The sequence below is a fragment of the Rhea pennata genome, chromosome 7, assembly GCF_028389875.1.
Source record: "Rhea pennata isolate bPtePen1 chromosome 7, bPtePen1.pri, whole genome shotgun sequence".
Classification (NCBI taxonomy): domain Eukaryota; kingdom Metazoa; phylum Chordata; class Aves; order Rheiformes; family Rheidae; genus Rhea; species Rhea pennata.
The window spans coordinates 21,098,425-21,114,767 of record NC_084669.1 but is presented as its reverse complement, the minus strand read 5'-3'; the positions used below and the strand labels follow the sequence as shown (position 1 = coordinate 21,114,767).

At 41.7% G+C, this 16,343-nt stretch overlaps 1 protein-coding gene across 1 annotated transcript; it reads left to right on the top strand.

Moving 5' to 3' along the window:
- Positions 1 to 4,191: 4,191 nt before the first annotated feature.
- Positions 4,192 to 10,712, top strand: LOC134142888 (beta-microseminoprotein-like). Its single transcript, XM_062580452.1, has 4 exons — positions 4,192 to 4,281; positions 8,574 to 8,661; positions 9,373 to 9,475; positions 10,583 to 10,712. The coding sequence occupies exons 1-4, from the start codon at positions 4,192 to 4,194 to the stop codon at positions 10,710 to 10,712; spliced, it is 411 nt and encodes a 136-aa protein (XP_062436436.1).
- Positions 10,713 to 16,343: the final 5,631 nt, after the last annotated feature.

The following is a 16,343-nucleotide window of genomic DNA, read 5'->3' as shown; positions in this document are numbered from 1 at the left end:
GTCTCCCTTACAGAGTACTGATATACTGCAGTCCTTTGCCACCACAACATGATAACCTCTTTCAAAACACACAAGTATTTTCCCTCTGCAGTTCCAGGGGCTTCTCCTGTTGCCATCCTGGCCTCCTGAAGATGAGGCCAATCAACAGAACGTTTTTTTTAAAAAGGGCTTAGAGACTGTGAAGAAAACTATTGCCCAAGCTGTAGAAAGCAGAAGACACCACAGTCTGTTGTATGAAATGCAGCATGGCTGACTGCACTGAAATATCAGCTCAGGACCTGGGAGCAGCTTCGCTGTCGTGCAGTGCTATGAGCCCAGCTGTGCTCTCATCAGAGCACAGCAGCTCACTGAGGCGCTTTTCAGTTCCTCGCTTGGGCCTTGCTGGATTTCTCCAAACACACTACCCCTTAGTCTCCCCATCTCCTGCTTGGGGACAAAAATTGAGGCTGCAAAAACATATTTTACTGAGGTTCTCTCCTCTTCTTGCCCTGCTGCTGAACAGAAGGATGCATCAAAGGATGTGATCAGGAAAAGTGAGCAGGGATCTGGCTTGGTGCATTATTTACTCAGTTAAAACACTTTAGACCGCTGACATTACAGATTGAATTATTTAACAGCCTCTTTTTTTCTAAGTTGTTTGCTACTGTTTGTAATATTTGTGCTTAGGACTGAAAGGAAAACTATTGAACAAGTTAATTGAAAAATATTTAAAGTATTGTTCTCATTTGAACAACAAATGATTTACTGACACAAATGCATTACATATAGATAAATCAACTAACATTATTGAGTCCTGGCAGAGCCATTTTGTGAGTATAACACCTAGAAGTTCAATATCTGATTAGGCTGCATGTCCGGTCCTGGGCTTGTGTTTTTAGAATATTATTTCTGTTGATAAGTCAGTATTTCTCCTTAACATGTCTCTCCACCTTTTTCCAGGTATGGCTTCTAAATAGGAGACTGTTCCATCCCTCTTCAGTAGGAAGAACAGGGGTTCAAAAGTTAAAACAACCAAATTACATCAGACATGAAAAGGGGCATGTCAGTGCTGTACTATGATGTTCTCTGCCAGTTTTTCCTCACTCAGCTGCAGCTGTAGCCAAGAATTTCAGAGAAAACTTGATTTTTCCAGCAAGTCTTGGTGAAAGTATCAGCGAATTGGTAGGGTAAATTGCTCTACAATTCCACTTGTATTAGCACAGTTTGTTCATGTGCATAGATGACTGTCAGCTCCAGAACTTTTTTTTTAATAAATGGGGGGGGGGGGGGAGTCCTGCTAAAGTCACTAGGTGGCATCCTGGTTCTGCCACAGTGCCCTTGTGCTGGAAGGACTACCAGCTGGACAACCAAGAGCTATAGAGAACATGAAAACCTAGATCCTGATTCTGCTGGCAGGCTTGAGCTTAATTTAGCTTAATTAAGCCTGCAAGCAACTATGGATAACACTGGGTAGTTTTAGAGTGTTTTTCTGAAGTTAGACATATTCTGGCTTGCCTGAATTACCATTGATGAAGAGAATGAAAGCTTTGCAAAAATACTGTTTAAAAGCTTCATTCAGGGAATAAACACATTAGCACCTTTACTTGCAGTGCTTTTGTTCTATATTAACAAAAACAAGATTTGCCTCTTGAAGCAGAGTACTATGTGTTCAGTCAGACGAAACGGCTTGCAGTCATCCCTAGGGATGAAGTGGAAGAACATAACATTAAATCTGAATTAGAGGGGCTGGATCAAAGCTGGGATCAATTCTTTATTGGAATGGAAGCAACTTCATGAGCTTTCTCAACAGTAATAGCATTGACGGTACATACTTCATGCTTTAAAGTCTGCAATGACAATATTGTCCTTTCTTACAGACCTTTCCTCAAAAACTTCAGTTTTATTATTTGCATTTCTGGTTATACTTCCTTTACTACTTCATCTTTCTTGTTTTTCAGAGATGGATAAGGTAGATGCCAGAAAGGAAATTCTGAATGCTTTGAAAACCCCTATCAACTGAAGAAGAGTTTTCTTCAGCAGCTCATGCCAGTAACTGTACTTAATGCCAGCTTTAGAAGTTCCTCGTTGTGTATTGTATTAGTGCAGCGTCCCTTAACTTTGAGGCAACAAGCTCTGTTTGCCCTCTCCTCAGGTCTTAAAGCTATAGTCTTTCTGAACATTTTGCAACAAACAGGACCAGAAGTTCCTTCTGCACTCCTCTCCCCCAAGATTTCCATCCAAAGTCCTCAGAGACATTATTTACAAAAGCCAAGGCAGAGAAACAACTGCTTGTCTATGAAGTCAGTCTCTGCAACATTTCTTCCTCAAGAAAGACCGGTAACTCAGAGCTGGTAAGGCCATGGGCATTGACTGGAAGAAACACAAGTGGCAGAACAAGTTCAATAGGCACCCACGTCACTGACTGCTGCCATGCTCTCACCCCAGCACAACCTTGAGTGAAGAATCCCAGGAAATAGTTCTATGGGTACTACAGCACACTGACATTGTACAACTGAATTATAATGCTTTATTAGTTAGGTAGGCACATTTATTAGTCCGGTAGGGCTGTGGCTGGAAGTAGGATACATAGACCAACATCCTGTCTTCAAGAGGCAGAAGAGATGTTGGTCTTGGTATAAGTCTTACTCTCTAGAGCTGCTACCAGATTCCCATAACTTCATAACATCTGGTAGCTCTGGAATGCTTGAAAAGGGGTCAATGTGCAATGGCTCAAAGAAGCCATTGCTAGGCTTGAATAAAGCCAAGCCTACTGTGACAGGTACATGAAGATGGCAGCTATAGCTGCTTAAGCCACAGTCTAGCAAAGTTTTTATCACTGTCATCTAGCCGCTTTTCATCTTTGTAAAGCTGCTGCTCTTCTTGTGGCCTTTTCAGTATTCCTTCTATCACCTTCTTCAACTCATGCAATTGTCTTGTGATGGTGAATCATCAGGTAGACATCCATCCTGCCCTAGGGCTTCCTGCAGTCCTTGGTCTCTGGGAGAGAGACTTCAGGCCTCTTAGTAAAAAAGGTGTATTTTCAGGAATAGCTGAAGCCAAGGCAGAACTGTCAGCAGGTGAATGGGTCTGATGGGTACAAGAGAGGAAATCTACTGGTAGCTGCTCTACTGGACAGACTCGTGCTCTACACAAGTAGAGGTATTAACTGACATGAAATTCATGACCTTCTGTTCCTAACTAGACATCCCCTAGCAGACAGCTTTTAACACTGCTAGAGTTTTTGCGTTACTTTAGTTTCTTGCCTGGAAGAGTTTCATTCCCTATTTATTTTGGGCCACCCGCACCTCAGGTCCAGAGAGACGCTGAGCTGAGGATTCAGCTCTGGCCAAAGCATATGCAGTCATTGAGTTGCGTCAGTTTTTAGTCAGACACAAGACAAGAACTATCAAATGCTGAATATCCAGGAAAAGACAAGAAAATTGACAGATACCAAAGTGTCTGGAGGTGTCAAACTAACAGACAGCATTAATCTGTTTCAGCTTCCTGCTCTGGTGTCAGGAAATCAGATATTAGAATGGCTCATTGCCGAGCACCACTGCAGAAAAGGGAAACCTGGGAAGGGCTGCACTTCATGGGTTCAAGTAGCTCATCTTCGATGAGAAGAACAAGGTCCAGGCAAGCTCCCGAGAAGCATCAGCACGTACAGCCTTTCCCAACCCCCTTTTGAGAAATAGGGCAAGACACTCCTCAGGATAAAGGTGAGAGGCAGCTGTGGCCAGCTACCTCCAGGCCTCCACCGTTGAAGGAAGGCAGAACTCTTGCTCACTAGGTCAGAGAGAAGAGAAAAATTATTTAAGTCTGTTTTTCTCTTCCTTCTTCCCTTGGATATCACAGGCATATGCAAGCTTTCCATGACAAGCCTAGACCACGGTTAATCCCTTATAAGGTTATCCAAGATAGATTATGCCAAAGATAGTAACAGATCCAATAAAAACAAGTCTATTCCTCCTGTATTGGTTGTCCTATCCAACAGGAGAACAGACACTGTTATTCCAGCAATACAGAGCCCAATTCATCCATCACTAAGCAGTCTCCAAGAGGCACTTCCTTCAAAGCATTGCCATCAGCTCTCTCTCCATATCATGCCAACTTGCAGGCATGTGCAAGTGTTTGTCCTGGCTGCATTTCCCTAGGCACAGTCCCTTGCACTTTGCAGTGCTCTCTCCAGGAAAGGGGGAGGAAGGAGCAGAGATGCCAGGAATGCAGTATAGCCAAGAAGGCAAGAGGAAGCTACTCTGGAACCAGATTCAGGATTTGTGCAAGTTCCAAATCCGGCTGAAAGTAAGTGGGACCTTGGGATCTAAATACCTTTGTTGATTTGTTGCTAATCTTCCCACTCCCCAGTCCTACCATGAAAAAGGAAGGAAAAACATAGCTAACTATGAAAAAGGAAGAAAAAAACATAGCTAAGTCCCACCATGAAAAGTGGAGGGGATATTATATCACATTATGTTGTAGGTCACCTTGCTGAGCAGTTTAAAGAATAAGTCAGGACTTCTGTATGAACAGCAGTTAGAGAAAGCAATTATTACTGTAAGGGGAGAGTGTTCAGAGAAAAAGCCAGGCTGGACAAAAGGGAGCCTGCTCATAGGCTATATAATCCCGAGTGGTTCATTTTTGCTAAAAATGAAAAACAAAACAAATCAACTGCTCTTTGTCCAGACTTATAGTGACATGAACTGATGGGGGAAGAAAGGGAGAGTTAATAGAGAATTGTCTCTGCTTAATTTCACTTAAGGAGAGGATTTGGACAGAGTACCTTCGTATAACCTAAAAGCATCGGGAAGTCAATGTTGAATCCCTCCCATGGTGGGAAGACACCTGCCTCAAGTGATAGCCACACCAATACTATCCCCCCTCTAATAAGCGGCAAACGGTGTTTTCACTGACAAGGTGGCAGTTGTACGGGAAAAGTAGAATCAGATTTCATGAAGTCGGTTTGACTTTGCTGAAGTTGCACACACACACACAACTAAGCCTTATCCTACCTCACAGCTCACTCTCATGACTTCTGCCAGAAATGGAGGAAAACCTTTGTCAGAGCCAGAAGAATCATCAATCTCACCTCCTAGATTCTCTTTAGACTAGACTGACACGAACCATTTTGGAGCCAGGTTATGTGCTTTAATCCAGTTCTGAAGTTTTGTCTTCTGACAAAGTCATTGTCTTTAACAAAGAAATAGTACCTTGATGGAGTTTTAACCACAGAATGTAAGGTAGAGTGACAGACAACCAGCAAACCAAGTCTGAAGTCACAGGCTGGTAAAGAGATATTTTCAATGTCAGCAAGTTTTAGCTGAATGATAGAGATTTCATGTCCCCTTCGCCCAGTCAGAACCTCAATGACCAGAGCTGCCACCTGGACACCCTCTGGTTTGATAGCTGAGGGAGGAAGGCAGGGCCCAGCCCTTTCTACTCCAGGGCACTCCTCAGGATACCCCCCAAAAAATTCTAATAAGCTAAAGCTTCCCAGGACAGAACTGCCTCCTCGGCTTTGCAGAGTCACCACTGCTTTAGTCAAGCTACTACGTTTTGTGACCAGTTTAGTCTGGCAACTTCCCCAACAGACACAGCAGCTGATAAACAGGGAAAGGCAGCACTGTCCATTCCTCTCATCGCTTCGCTGACCTCAAGCTGAGGAGACCCATACATTAACGGCTGCTGAACCCTCACAGCCACATGAAGAAGTTTGTTTGCCTTAGTTCAGAGTTCATCTTGAGCTGGGCTGAGAGCCATCCTAACACCATAGATCCCTAGGGAGAAGATACACAGGGAGAGAAGCGAATTGCAGTGGTCCTGCCAAGCCTCAGAGGTACTTTACATCGCTTACCTTCCCAGCCATCTGCTAGGCAAGCCAGGCTAGGGGAACTCAACCTTCCTATAACAAATGGACACCCCAGAAGACATGTGCTTAACACAGCACCCCCAGAACGTAACATTCACTTACATCTGCACAGCAGAGAAGCCTCTTAACTCCTTTGTTACTTACTTGATCTGGAAAACTTTCCTTGTCTCAAGAAGAGGCTTTGGAGCAGGTCAGCAGGAATATGGACAGTGAGACAGGTTCAAACTCTATTCTGTTACTGACCCCATAGACAGCTCCCCCAAGACTACAGACTTTCAAAAGCATTTGGTCCCTTCATTCTCAAGTCTACAGTGCAGGATGCCTTAAGCTGCCTTATCTTTTTTAAAAGGAAAAAAATGCATGCAGCATGCTTTAAGAAACACATATGGTTAAGAAGCAAGAACTATCAGGCATTTCTGACAACAGTAGCCTCAATCATACTGCATTTCAATTTCCTATTTATACATACATTTTACACATTCATCTACCAAAGGTGTAGCAAAATTTATAAGAAACTCATCAATATAGTTGTCTCTCTCCAAGATGCACTTGATTAAGAGGATAGCTTAGAATCCACCATATCCTTTGAGTCAGAAGCTGTTTGTTATGTTTCCTTGCAGCTATACACTTATAGCATTTACTTCTCACAAGAAGCAGTGCAAGATATGCCAAGTGTTAGAGCAGGGACAGGCCAGAAGTGAGACTGACCTCTAGATGTTAATCAGATGCTTAATTAAAACAAAAACAATTCAGATCACGTACTTAAAGGCTTGGTAGTTTAAGAAATACATTATACTTTCACCTTATTTCTTCTAACAGCTAACAATGAAGTTATTTTGAGGAAATCATTCTTTTCAGAACAATTTTGTTCATTTTCTTATACCTCTCCATTAGAATTAACATATAAAACAAACAAACCCTCAATAACCCCAACACATTAAATGCAGTGTATAACTAAGAAGTATCACAAGAGAGATTTTTTCTCAAGGTATTTCATCAGATATCAGAACTGTTTCCTAAAGCAGAATCACATACACAGAGCATAATCTACAAGGTCATAAGAATAACACAAAACTAATAACACAAAACTGATAACTCCGTTGGAAGACTAAAAACAAACCACAGTAAAAGTTCTAAAATTTCCTGCAAGAAGAAGAATGGGTGGGGGGTGGATGAAGAAGAAAAATCCTTACACAAATTAAATCTTTTGTCACAACAAACAACCACCACTTCCTCCACAATCCTCTCTTTACTCTGAACCCTTCAAAGGACAGGGCTCACTCTACCACTGCAACTTCTATGCAAAAACTACATGAAGTTCTTCTTCACTTCCTTTAGATGTTTGTCAATCAGTGAAAATTAATGAGCTCAGCCACACCAATCAAGGTGTCTAATTAAACTTAGGTATGCTGGAGGACCCATGCTAATTGGATTAATGCAATTTGTTAAGATGGGAATTCTCTGGTAACTATTTTAACTTGTTATGCCTATGCTCCATTTCAGCAAAGTAGTGGATCCCTACAGCCCCTGATACATCCACAGACAAAAGCTGGGATCTGTAGTAGTTTACCTGGTTGGTTTTCAGGTGCAGCTTCAAGAACTCTGTGTTGCAACAGTCTAATTGCACAAAGACTTAGATAGCTGTGGTTAGATACGTATTAAAAAGAAAAAAAAAAAGAAAACCTCTCATGACATCCAGAGTCAACACTACAAGGCTTCCGATTGCAGCTGTGTTAGAGGCAGGACACACATGTGGTGAAAGAGAACTGGGATCTCACTTTCCTTGCCTCCCTCAGCCTTTGGCATCACTGTTGTTGCTGACAGGAAGGGAGCCAAGGGTGACAGGCATTCTGACTCTTACATTCACTTCTAGACTGAGACCTTGCACTGCTCATCTCGCTTTTGTTGCTGAAAAGGCACTATCTGATCATGGTGATTTGCCTTTGTACCCTAGGCTTGGCTTTGGACGAACTACTGAGAGATACAAAACTCTACAGCTAGTCCCCACAAGTCACTACATTTGGACAAAATAATGTGTCTTCTATAAAATAATTGAAATTACAATAAATCAGTCTTAGAACAGTGGACTCTCCACACCACTGCACTGTATGAATGACCTGTTCCATACTTGGGGGTGATCTCCTTGTGGCAGGTCAGCTGAACAATAGTGCACTGCCTCCTTGCCTACCATGTGCCCTTTCCCCACTGTTCCTTGATGGCCTGCCAATTCTGAAGGCGTAGCTTTCTGGGGGTCAAATTCTCCTGCTAACACCAGTGCTGATTTGGAGCAATTAGTGTGTCCACTGGAGTTTCTTCAGATTTACACCAGCACAGTGGAAATCAAGATCCTGATGTATGTCAGTGCACAAAACCTGCCTTTGCAACACCTCTTGAGGCCACATCTTCTGATCAATGATCGGAACAGGTTAGAGTGTCCATTGGCACCAGTGGTGCCCACATTTTTATCACTCCCTTTTGCACCGACCATTGTTTCCTCACTGTATATAATTACACACTACTCCTCATTATGAAATGTGAGCAGCTCATGCAAGTATGGTAAGTCAGAAGCTTACATTATATGTGTGTGTGTGTGTGCTAGGAGTGTTTTTCAGTCTGAGTTGCATGGGAACAGTAAGACTCATCCTTAATTCTGTGCTATCAAGTTATTCTCCTGGACCAATGAGGAAGAAAAATTTTTTTTTAAGAAAGCTTCCTGTCTGTTTTCCAGAAATTCTTGCTGGTCTTCTGCTTGATCCTTCTCCTCTCAAGGACTCTATGTGATGCCCACTGTTACTTTAGACCATCCAGCAAATACGGTAAGAATGGGAAATATGCTAGTCATCTTTGAGATAATAGTTCAGAGATTTAAAATCTAATTTTCTTAGAAATGTTGGAATAATATAATTCATTCTGCATTGAAGAAAGATCCAAATGCTTGCATATTCGGTTATCAAACCACCTGGAGGCATCCCTGGGTAGACAGAAACACTATCCCTTCACAATAGTTACACTCTCAGGGCTGACGTATAGCTTAAGGCTATGCCTACGTGACAAAAAAATATGTACTTTTAAGCAGTGTTAACTAACCTAAGATACCTGACATTAAAATAAAAGCAAAAATAACACAATCGGTGTTTAAATTCAGTTAGCGGAACAAGTTGAAGTCTAATACAAATTTGGGAGAAGGACAGAAGAAATTATAGTCTAGACCTCTGTGTTAAGTATGAAAAGAGCAGAAAGATCCTTCTCTAGCCATAAGCTAAGGCTTTTCTCAGACACATTGCAATAGCAGAATAGCATTTCTCTGGTATGTGATGCTACCATTTTCTTATGCCGTATCACACACATGCACACTTCAGAAGCAAAGATTTTATCCTTTCTGCAAAATCCTGGGTTATATTCTTCCCTAGTGTAACTCTATGGAAATCAGTACTTTGGTTGCCAGTCCGCAAATACAAGACTGTGCTCTATGTCTGTTCATGCTCACGTTGATCTACCGGCTATTGTTCTCTGCTGTGTGCATGTAGGGTGCCTTTCAAATGGAAACCTGTACGTCTTTGGTGCTATGTGGAAGACCGAACATTGCTACCAATGTCGGTGTAAGATGACTGGAATGATCTGCTGCAGCTTGTAAGTTCCTCCAAATTTGTGTTTGTTTGTTCAGGAACTGATTGAGATGTTCAGATTTAGAAAACCTCAAAGAAAGAATGCATTAGAATTTCATATACGCTTGAGAAAAATGTCTTCCCATTTCCCTGTCAGTTCCAATCACAACAAAGCAAAATGATCTGCCTGGCCCATAGACTTCTCTGGAATGAAACAAAATGAAACATAGACAAGGAGTTTCAAACACACAGCTCTTCCTCATAAGTCTTTCTTTTGTTTTTGGCACTAACTGGGTCTATGATTCCCCTTAGCCTTAGTTTTCTTCCCCATTTTCAGCAGCTTGTATCCAGACCCTAAACATCCCAAAACACATACATGCGGTCTCCTGCAGGTTTGCACTAGGCTAGGGGTCTGCCTGCAAGCATCTCATCAGGCCAGTGCTGTTTCCCCTTCCCCATGTTGCCAAGAGCCCACTCTTCCCACTTCACAGCACAGGACACATAGCTCATGCTCTGAGAATTTGCTTTCTAATTCTTCTTGCAAGTTCCTGCCTCATGGATGGGAGGTGACACATTGAGGAGAGATGAGTCTTGCAGCGTATACTGATGTGAGCAGATTATCTCCCTGGAGGGCTCTAAGTTTTCTTCTTGAGGTGAAGAAAAGAGACCCATAAAAGATCTATCAGAAAGAACACAACATGGGGAGCCCTTGGTGGGGAATATTCCTGCAGAAGAGGGAGGGAGCTTGCCTTGCTGAGAAGAGGCTCAGCCAGCAGCTATTCACATGGGGGCAATTCAGCACTCTTGAAATGGTTTTTTCTTCTCAAGATAGCCTTGGTCCAAATGAGAAAGCCAAAATTTGCCTCCCTTTCCTCTCTGTGTGCGAGTTTATGCTAGTCTCTAACAGAATGACCAGTGAGAACTCCATATTGGGGATTCATTTTAACTGTTATTCGTGATCAGAGCTCTGTATTCCTCTTATGATAAGCCATAACATTTGTAATTAATGGAAACTGTGAGTCAGATCAATCTGTGGTGCAGCTTGCCCTAGGATCACTGTGGCTCAGTAAGCATCCTTTTTCCTAATCTATGTCTTGATTCCTGATTTTCTCTTCACCTTTCTCAATGACAGAGTTTTAGTCCCCAAGAACTACGACAAAGTGAACTGTGTTGGTCTGTTCCACAAGAAAAGCTGCTCCATCCGAGTAGTGAAAAAGACGAATCCTGACATAAGCTGCAAAGTCTACAATGGAGTTGGTTAAGACCATGTGATGCATTTCTCCTCTTCCATATCTCCCCTAGAAGACAAAAGGGTCCTGGGCCTCTCATTTAGAGGAAAGCAGCAAAGCAGCATGGCTTCAGAAGAAAGGGATTCTCATGCCTTTCACAACTCTAATTGTGCCACATCTGTCTCATCTCTGTCACTAGGTGGCCTGTTGTATTACCTACACATCTAAAACCAAGCTTTACCATAGATAACTTTTTGACTTTGTACCTATTGGGACCCAGAGTTAAATAAATTTGCACATACAGCAAATAATTGCATTTCATTTTAAGTGGTCACTTAAGTAGTTGGTCTTGTAGAAAGCAGAAAAATTGATGGTGTCCGTAAAGAGCATGGTTGCAAAGCTGATTATTGTTTTGGAAATCATTTGCTTTCAAAATAACAGGTGTTATACAAACTTGTCAGACAGGTAGATTCATTATGGTATCCCACTCGCATGACATTTCTTCCAAGGGCATGATTAGTAGAAGAATGGGATGAAATAAAGCAGAAGAGAGCCCTTTGTAAGCCTCACCCCACCCTGGTGCTTTGTGCAGCTCAACCCATTAGTGCAAATGCACAAGAAAGCGCATTTTCCAGCAGATGAGTGATATATAACAAACAAAGGCAAACTCATGCCTGAGAGTCCATGTTACTGCAAAGAAATGCCATATAAATAGTTCTATCGCCTTCCACACTGGAGGAGAATTTCCTGCAACAATCTTGTTTGGTTCAAAGTCCAATCACGAACAATCCTATGAAAGCTGTTTGTACAGAAAGCCTAGACTATAAAACATGTTTAGAGAGTAGACTGTGCTGGGTACAAAGTCCATGAAAGTGATTTCTATGAAAAACATCCTATATTTAGACAACATTAAAAGCAATTATAATAAGAAAACTATGCCACTTAAAAAACCCAGAAAAATCATTTGGGTGGGTTCAGCTTATTTAACAGTGACAGTATAGGTATTTTCTTCATCTGCCATTCTCCTTTGATTACCTGGCTGAAGTTTACTACAATTAATTAGTTTAGCTGATGTAAAAATCAACTTGTTTTTAGTATTTGCTGTGAAAACACAGTCACATAGTTTATTTTCAAGTGTGGTGCTGAAAGCGTGCATGTAGGAAATCTTCACTTCCTAAGGAAAACAGCTTAACGATATTTGGAAGAAAATTCATCCATAACTCCAGGCACTACTATAAAGTCATTAAGGTAGTTTCAGGAAGTAAGCAAAATGAGAAATATGATTTTAGCTCTTTAAATTGGTTCCTCTCGGGATTAATTAGAACTCCTTAGTAAAAACTACTTAAGACAATATTCCCCAATGCCTTCTTGGAAGTAAAGGAGTGGACATGACTGAGACTGGCAAAGCCCCTTCCAATCTGCCAGTGGCAGACACTGGAGGACCCCTCACCTTTCCACTTGGTGAGGGTTGATAAGACAGTTTGCTCAGCTATGGAAATTTCTGACTACCTTGCTTTTGCTTTGTGGACTGAGAATAAGCGTACACAAACAAGTCAAATCAAGCGAAGCTGTGAACTTGGATCCTGCCTACTGTTCTGCATGAACAACCTGCAGACAACAGTTACCCTACAAAATCATGCAATCACAGCATGTCTTACTGACAACGGTGGGAAAACAGCAAGGGGTGTATTATCTTCTGAAACACAGAAAGGGGAGCAAGGAGATTCAAGAATGGTTAAAATGATTTAGACCCAGGTCTGTCTGCCTGGTGTCCTTTCTCCCACAGGAGCTGAGCAGTCAGCTCAGAAAGAGCCTAGGCCTAATCCAGACTTGCCATCATTTTTGAGGGTGACTCTGAAGCAATCATGTCATCTCTCTAGGGAATGTTCCTATTACAGGCTTGATTTCCAGCATAATCCATATCAAACTGCTGCTGTAAATAAGATAACAGTGATCCACTTTATGCCCCAAAAGCTCACTTGGTAATCTGGAGAGCAGTAATTTCAATAGGAGCCAGGACTTTCTTCTCAGAAGCCTGAAGACACTGAAAAAGTCTCAAGATCAACACATAGTGTACTGCTTTCAAATAAATGTGTGGCTAAGCTCTTGCTTCAGTTACTTGTTCTCGAAAATCATGTTTGTGTGAGCCTTTATCTCATCTCTTCTTTTTGCAGAGAAAATCCCTGTCATGAATGACCCTGTACTACTCTGGGTTTTTAGAAAGTTCCATGCTCAAAGATGCTTCCATGACTGACTTGCATTGGTTGCCTTTTTCATTACGAGGCTTGCAGCCTACAGCCAGCATGCTGCACTTGTAGCCTGGTCCCAGGTTTGCTGCCCAGTCTCCCCTCTCTGCTAACTGTTGGTGGAGAAATCATGGACACACACATCCATTTGCAAGGAGACCTTGGAGGGGACACAAACCGGTACAAGTGAGCGGTTGCTTCTGCTTTTGAAACTTAAAAAGCAGTGAAGTGCTAAAAGCCTCTTTGTCACTAGTTGGTGGGGAAAAGATCTCTGTGCCCTTGCAATAAGGTGTCTTATTCTTTTAAGATTAAAAGGGAAAAACAACAACAAAAGCAGTCTTCATTTGCCCAGCATTAGCATTTACAGAGGCATCAGCTTCATATAGCATCTAAACATTAAACACTACTATTTCATATCCTTTTTTTGATACGTATGCTAAAGCAGGGCACATAATTTCTTACTCATTTTGTAGTATTATTTTGCTTCATTCTAAAAAAAGCCAGCTATTGTGAGTAACTCATAAGAAAACAGCCTACCAACCTAACATCAAAATCATGCAAACCACTTCCATCTTCAAAACCAATAGTACCAGACAGTCTCTGGAGAATGATGACTGGCAGACTAGCGAGAATATCTCTTTGCCTCTATAATAAGTAATAGCTCCGTTGTCATGAAAGGGCTGATGACAGTGTTTAAGGCCTCAGGCTACAGATCTATCCAAAGGTGTCAGGCTGGGCCTTATTGCAGCTATGCCCCGAAGGCTGGCCACCAGTGTCTCTGCTGTAAGTAACTGAGCTAGCAGTGGTTGTGTACAATGTTGGCTGCAGAACTCCCATGCGTATGATTACCTGTCAAATCTGCTGTACCTTAAAAACCTTTGGAATAGACCTTTGAATTAAAATGTTATTGAACTTTTATGAGGCATCAGCTGCTACTATATCTTCTCCCTGGGCTCCGAGAGAGTTCCAGGATCCAGGACAGATGCAAGACCTTGGAAACAGGGAAACACAGACTATAAGCACATGGGGTGGATAAGGGATCACACCAACAACTTCTTAAGAGTTGGATGCATTTGTAAGGGCCTGGTTGGGGATGGGGGCAGGAGTTACACAGCTTTCCTGAAGGCATGAACACCACTTAAACAGTTCAGAAAAATCCCTCGGAAGAAAAATCAGTTTCACTAACTCCTCCCAACCACAGGAAGAAGGGTATGAATGAGTTGGAGAAGGCTGAAAATTATTAAAATGACTATTCTATTTCAAAGAGACAGAGATTCTGACAAGACAAAGCAAAATCAAACTTGTACGAAGTACTGTTTAGGATGCTATGAAGACTGCTAAGCTTAGTATACACATGGACTACGTACTTTTCTATGAAACGTTTTCTCCACAACAATTTCTCCTACCTTTTGATTACCTAGTACTCTGTGAACACTGTTTGCTCCCTGGTAAACAGTATCAGAGAGAGAGCAGGACTCCAGATGCTAATTCACAATTAGATTTGCTAGATGTACTGTAGGAGGATTTGCCTCTGAAACTCCAGGCAATCAATAGTAGTATTGATTGTGTAGCGAAATGAAACACCACCAGCTTCAAACCAACCGTCTTGGTACCAGTATCTTTGTTCAGCAGGGCGCTGAACCAAGACTGTAAGACCCATCTGGGTAAGGAAACAGACATTTGCATGTTTGTCTTGCTGCAGCAGCTCTCACTCTGAGCTAGCTCCAATATTGTCCCCTGTGTTATTCAGGTAAAGAAATCAGAAATGTTAGGGCCTTGAGAAACTTAAAAATACAGGAGAAAAAGGATTCTCAGGAGAGCAAATTCACATTGATTCTTTCCACTGTCAATATTGTTAATTTGCTCCCCATAGTCTGGGCAGAGAGCAGAAAGAACATACATGCAAAAGGGCTTTAATGTAGCCCCACTCACCTCACCAGAAAATGGCCAAGATCTTGATGCAGCAGTTCATCCTAAAGATTTGTGAGGAAGAAAGTCCCAGATGCCATAGCAAACTACTCCCAGTTAGGTCATTTCCTAATCTCTGGGCTGCAGAGGCCTGAGCAGTCTTCCAGGAACAGTGCTGCAGCTGCTCTCTGTTGACTTTAAGATGAGAGCAGAGGCTAATTTGCTATTACAGGCTCTGCCCAAAGGTCTGAATCAAGAGAATAAAAGTGAGCCAGCCTATCTATAATTCTTTGGAAGGTGTGGAGATTAGACTGGCTAAAAAGTCTTGCAAGCTGAGGAAGCAAGGAGAACAGCTCCACAAAACAAATTGTTCTCTGGTAAAAGGACAGTGTGTGTCCTAGTGGTTCCCCTCCCCTTTCTTTAATGCTTTGAACAGCAGAACAAATAAACATACGATAAATAAATTAGAGAAGAAGCAGAAGTGAACAGGCTAGCTAAATAAATCATTTCAGCTTTTCTGGCTCCAATAAGATAGGAAGCCTCTGCTTCCTCAGGAGCTGGCAGGAGACTCAAGATCTGTGTGGGTTGCTGCCTTCTCACTCGGAAGCACAGACTCTTTGTGCCCCCTTCCCTAAGCAGATGAGAAAGGTCCTCTCCTTGTGAGGAGCCTGCGTTAAAGGGGAATGCTGGGATACAGGATACTGTTTCAGACTAGATAGTAAATGAAACTACTGAAAAGGAGGCTGGGAAAAATAAGTAATACAAAATAAGGAGCCACTCAAGCATTCCCACAAGAAAGAACTGATAACTAAAGACAGCTCTCTAGCTTTCACCATTCATCACACACATTGTATTTTCACACTTCTCAGTATCATAAGGCACCAGAAATGCCAAAATACCACAGAAGGATCCTAAATATGCATGCTTCCGATTTGATTATTTCTTTAATGATAAAAGATGTCAGCTAAGAATGTAGATAGCCACATCTCCTCTAATACCTGGTATCAAAAAAACCAATCAACCAACCAACAAAAAAAAAAAAAAAAAAAAAAAAAAGAAAGAAAGAATACAGTGTAAATTAATAACTGTTCTCACTGTTAGTTTAGTTGGTACTGAAGTGTTTGATTTTTGTTGATGCAGTATGTGCCTTCATATGAAAATGCACATTTGCTATAATTACTTACCATGCCTTTAGAAGGGCTCCAGAATAGTGGCAACTCCTGCACTAGTTAAACAGTCAATCATAGCTGAAAGGTTAGTTTAAATAAATATACAAATTAGCTGATTCTGGTATAGCTCTTGGAAATATTCCGTTTGTTCAAGGCAAGAGAAAAATTAGAAGCTCTAATCTCTGCCTTGGGTTTTCATGACAAAGGACAGGGGAAAGAATCAATGAGAATTGGCACTTCTGAAAAATCCTTTTTCTCCTATATTTTTAAATTTTTCAAAGCCCTAACATTTCTGAGCTCTTTACCTGAATAACACTGTACCTCTTGGGCTTTCACAGGCT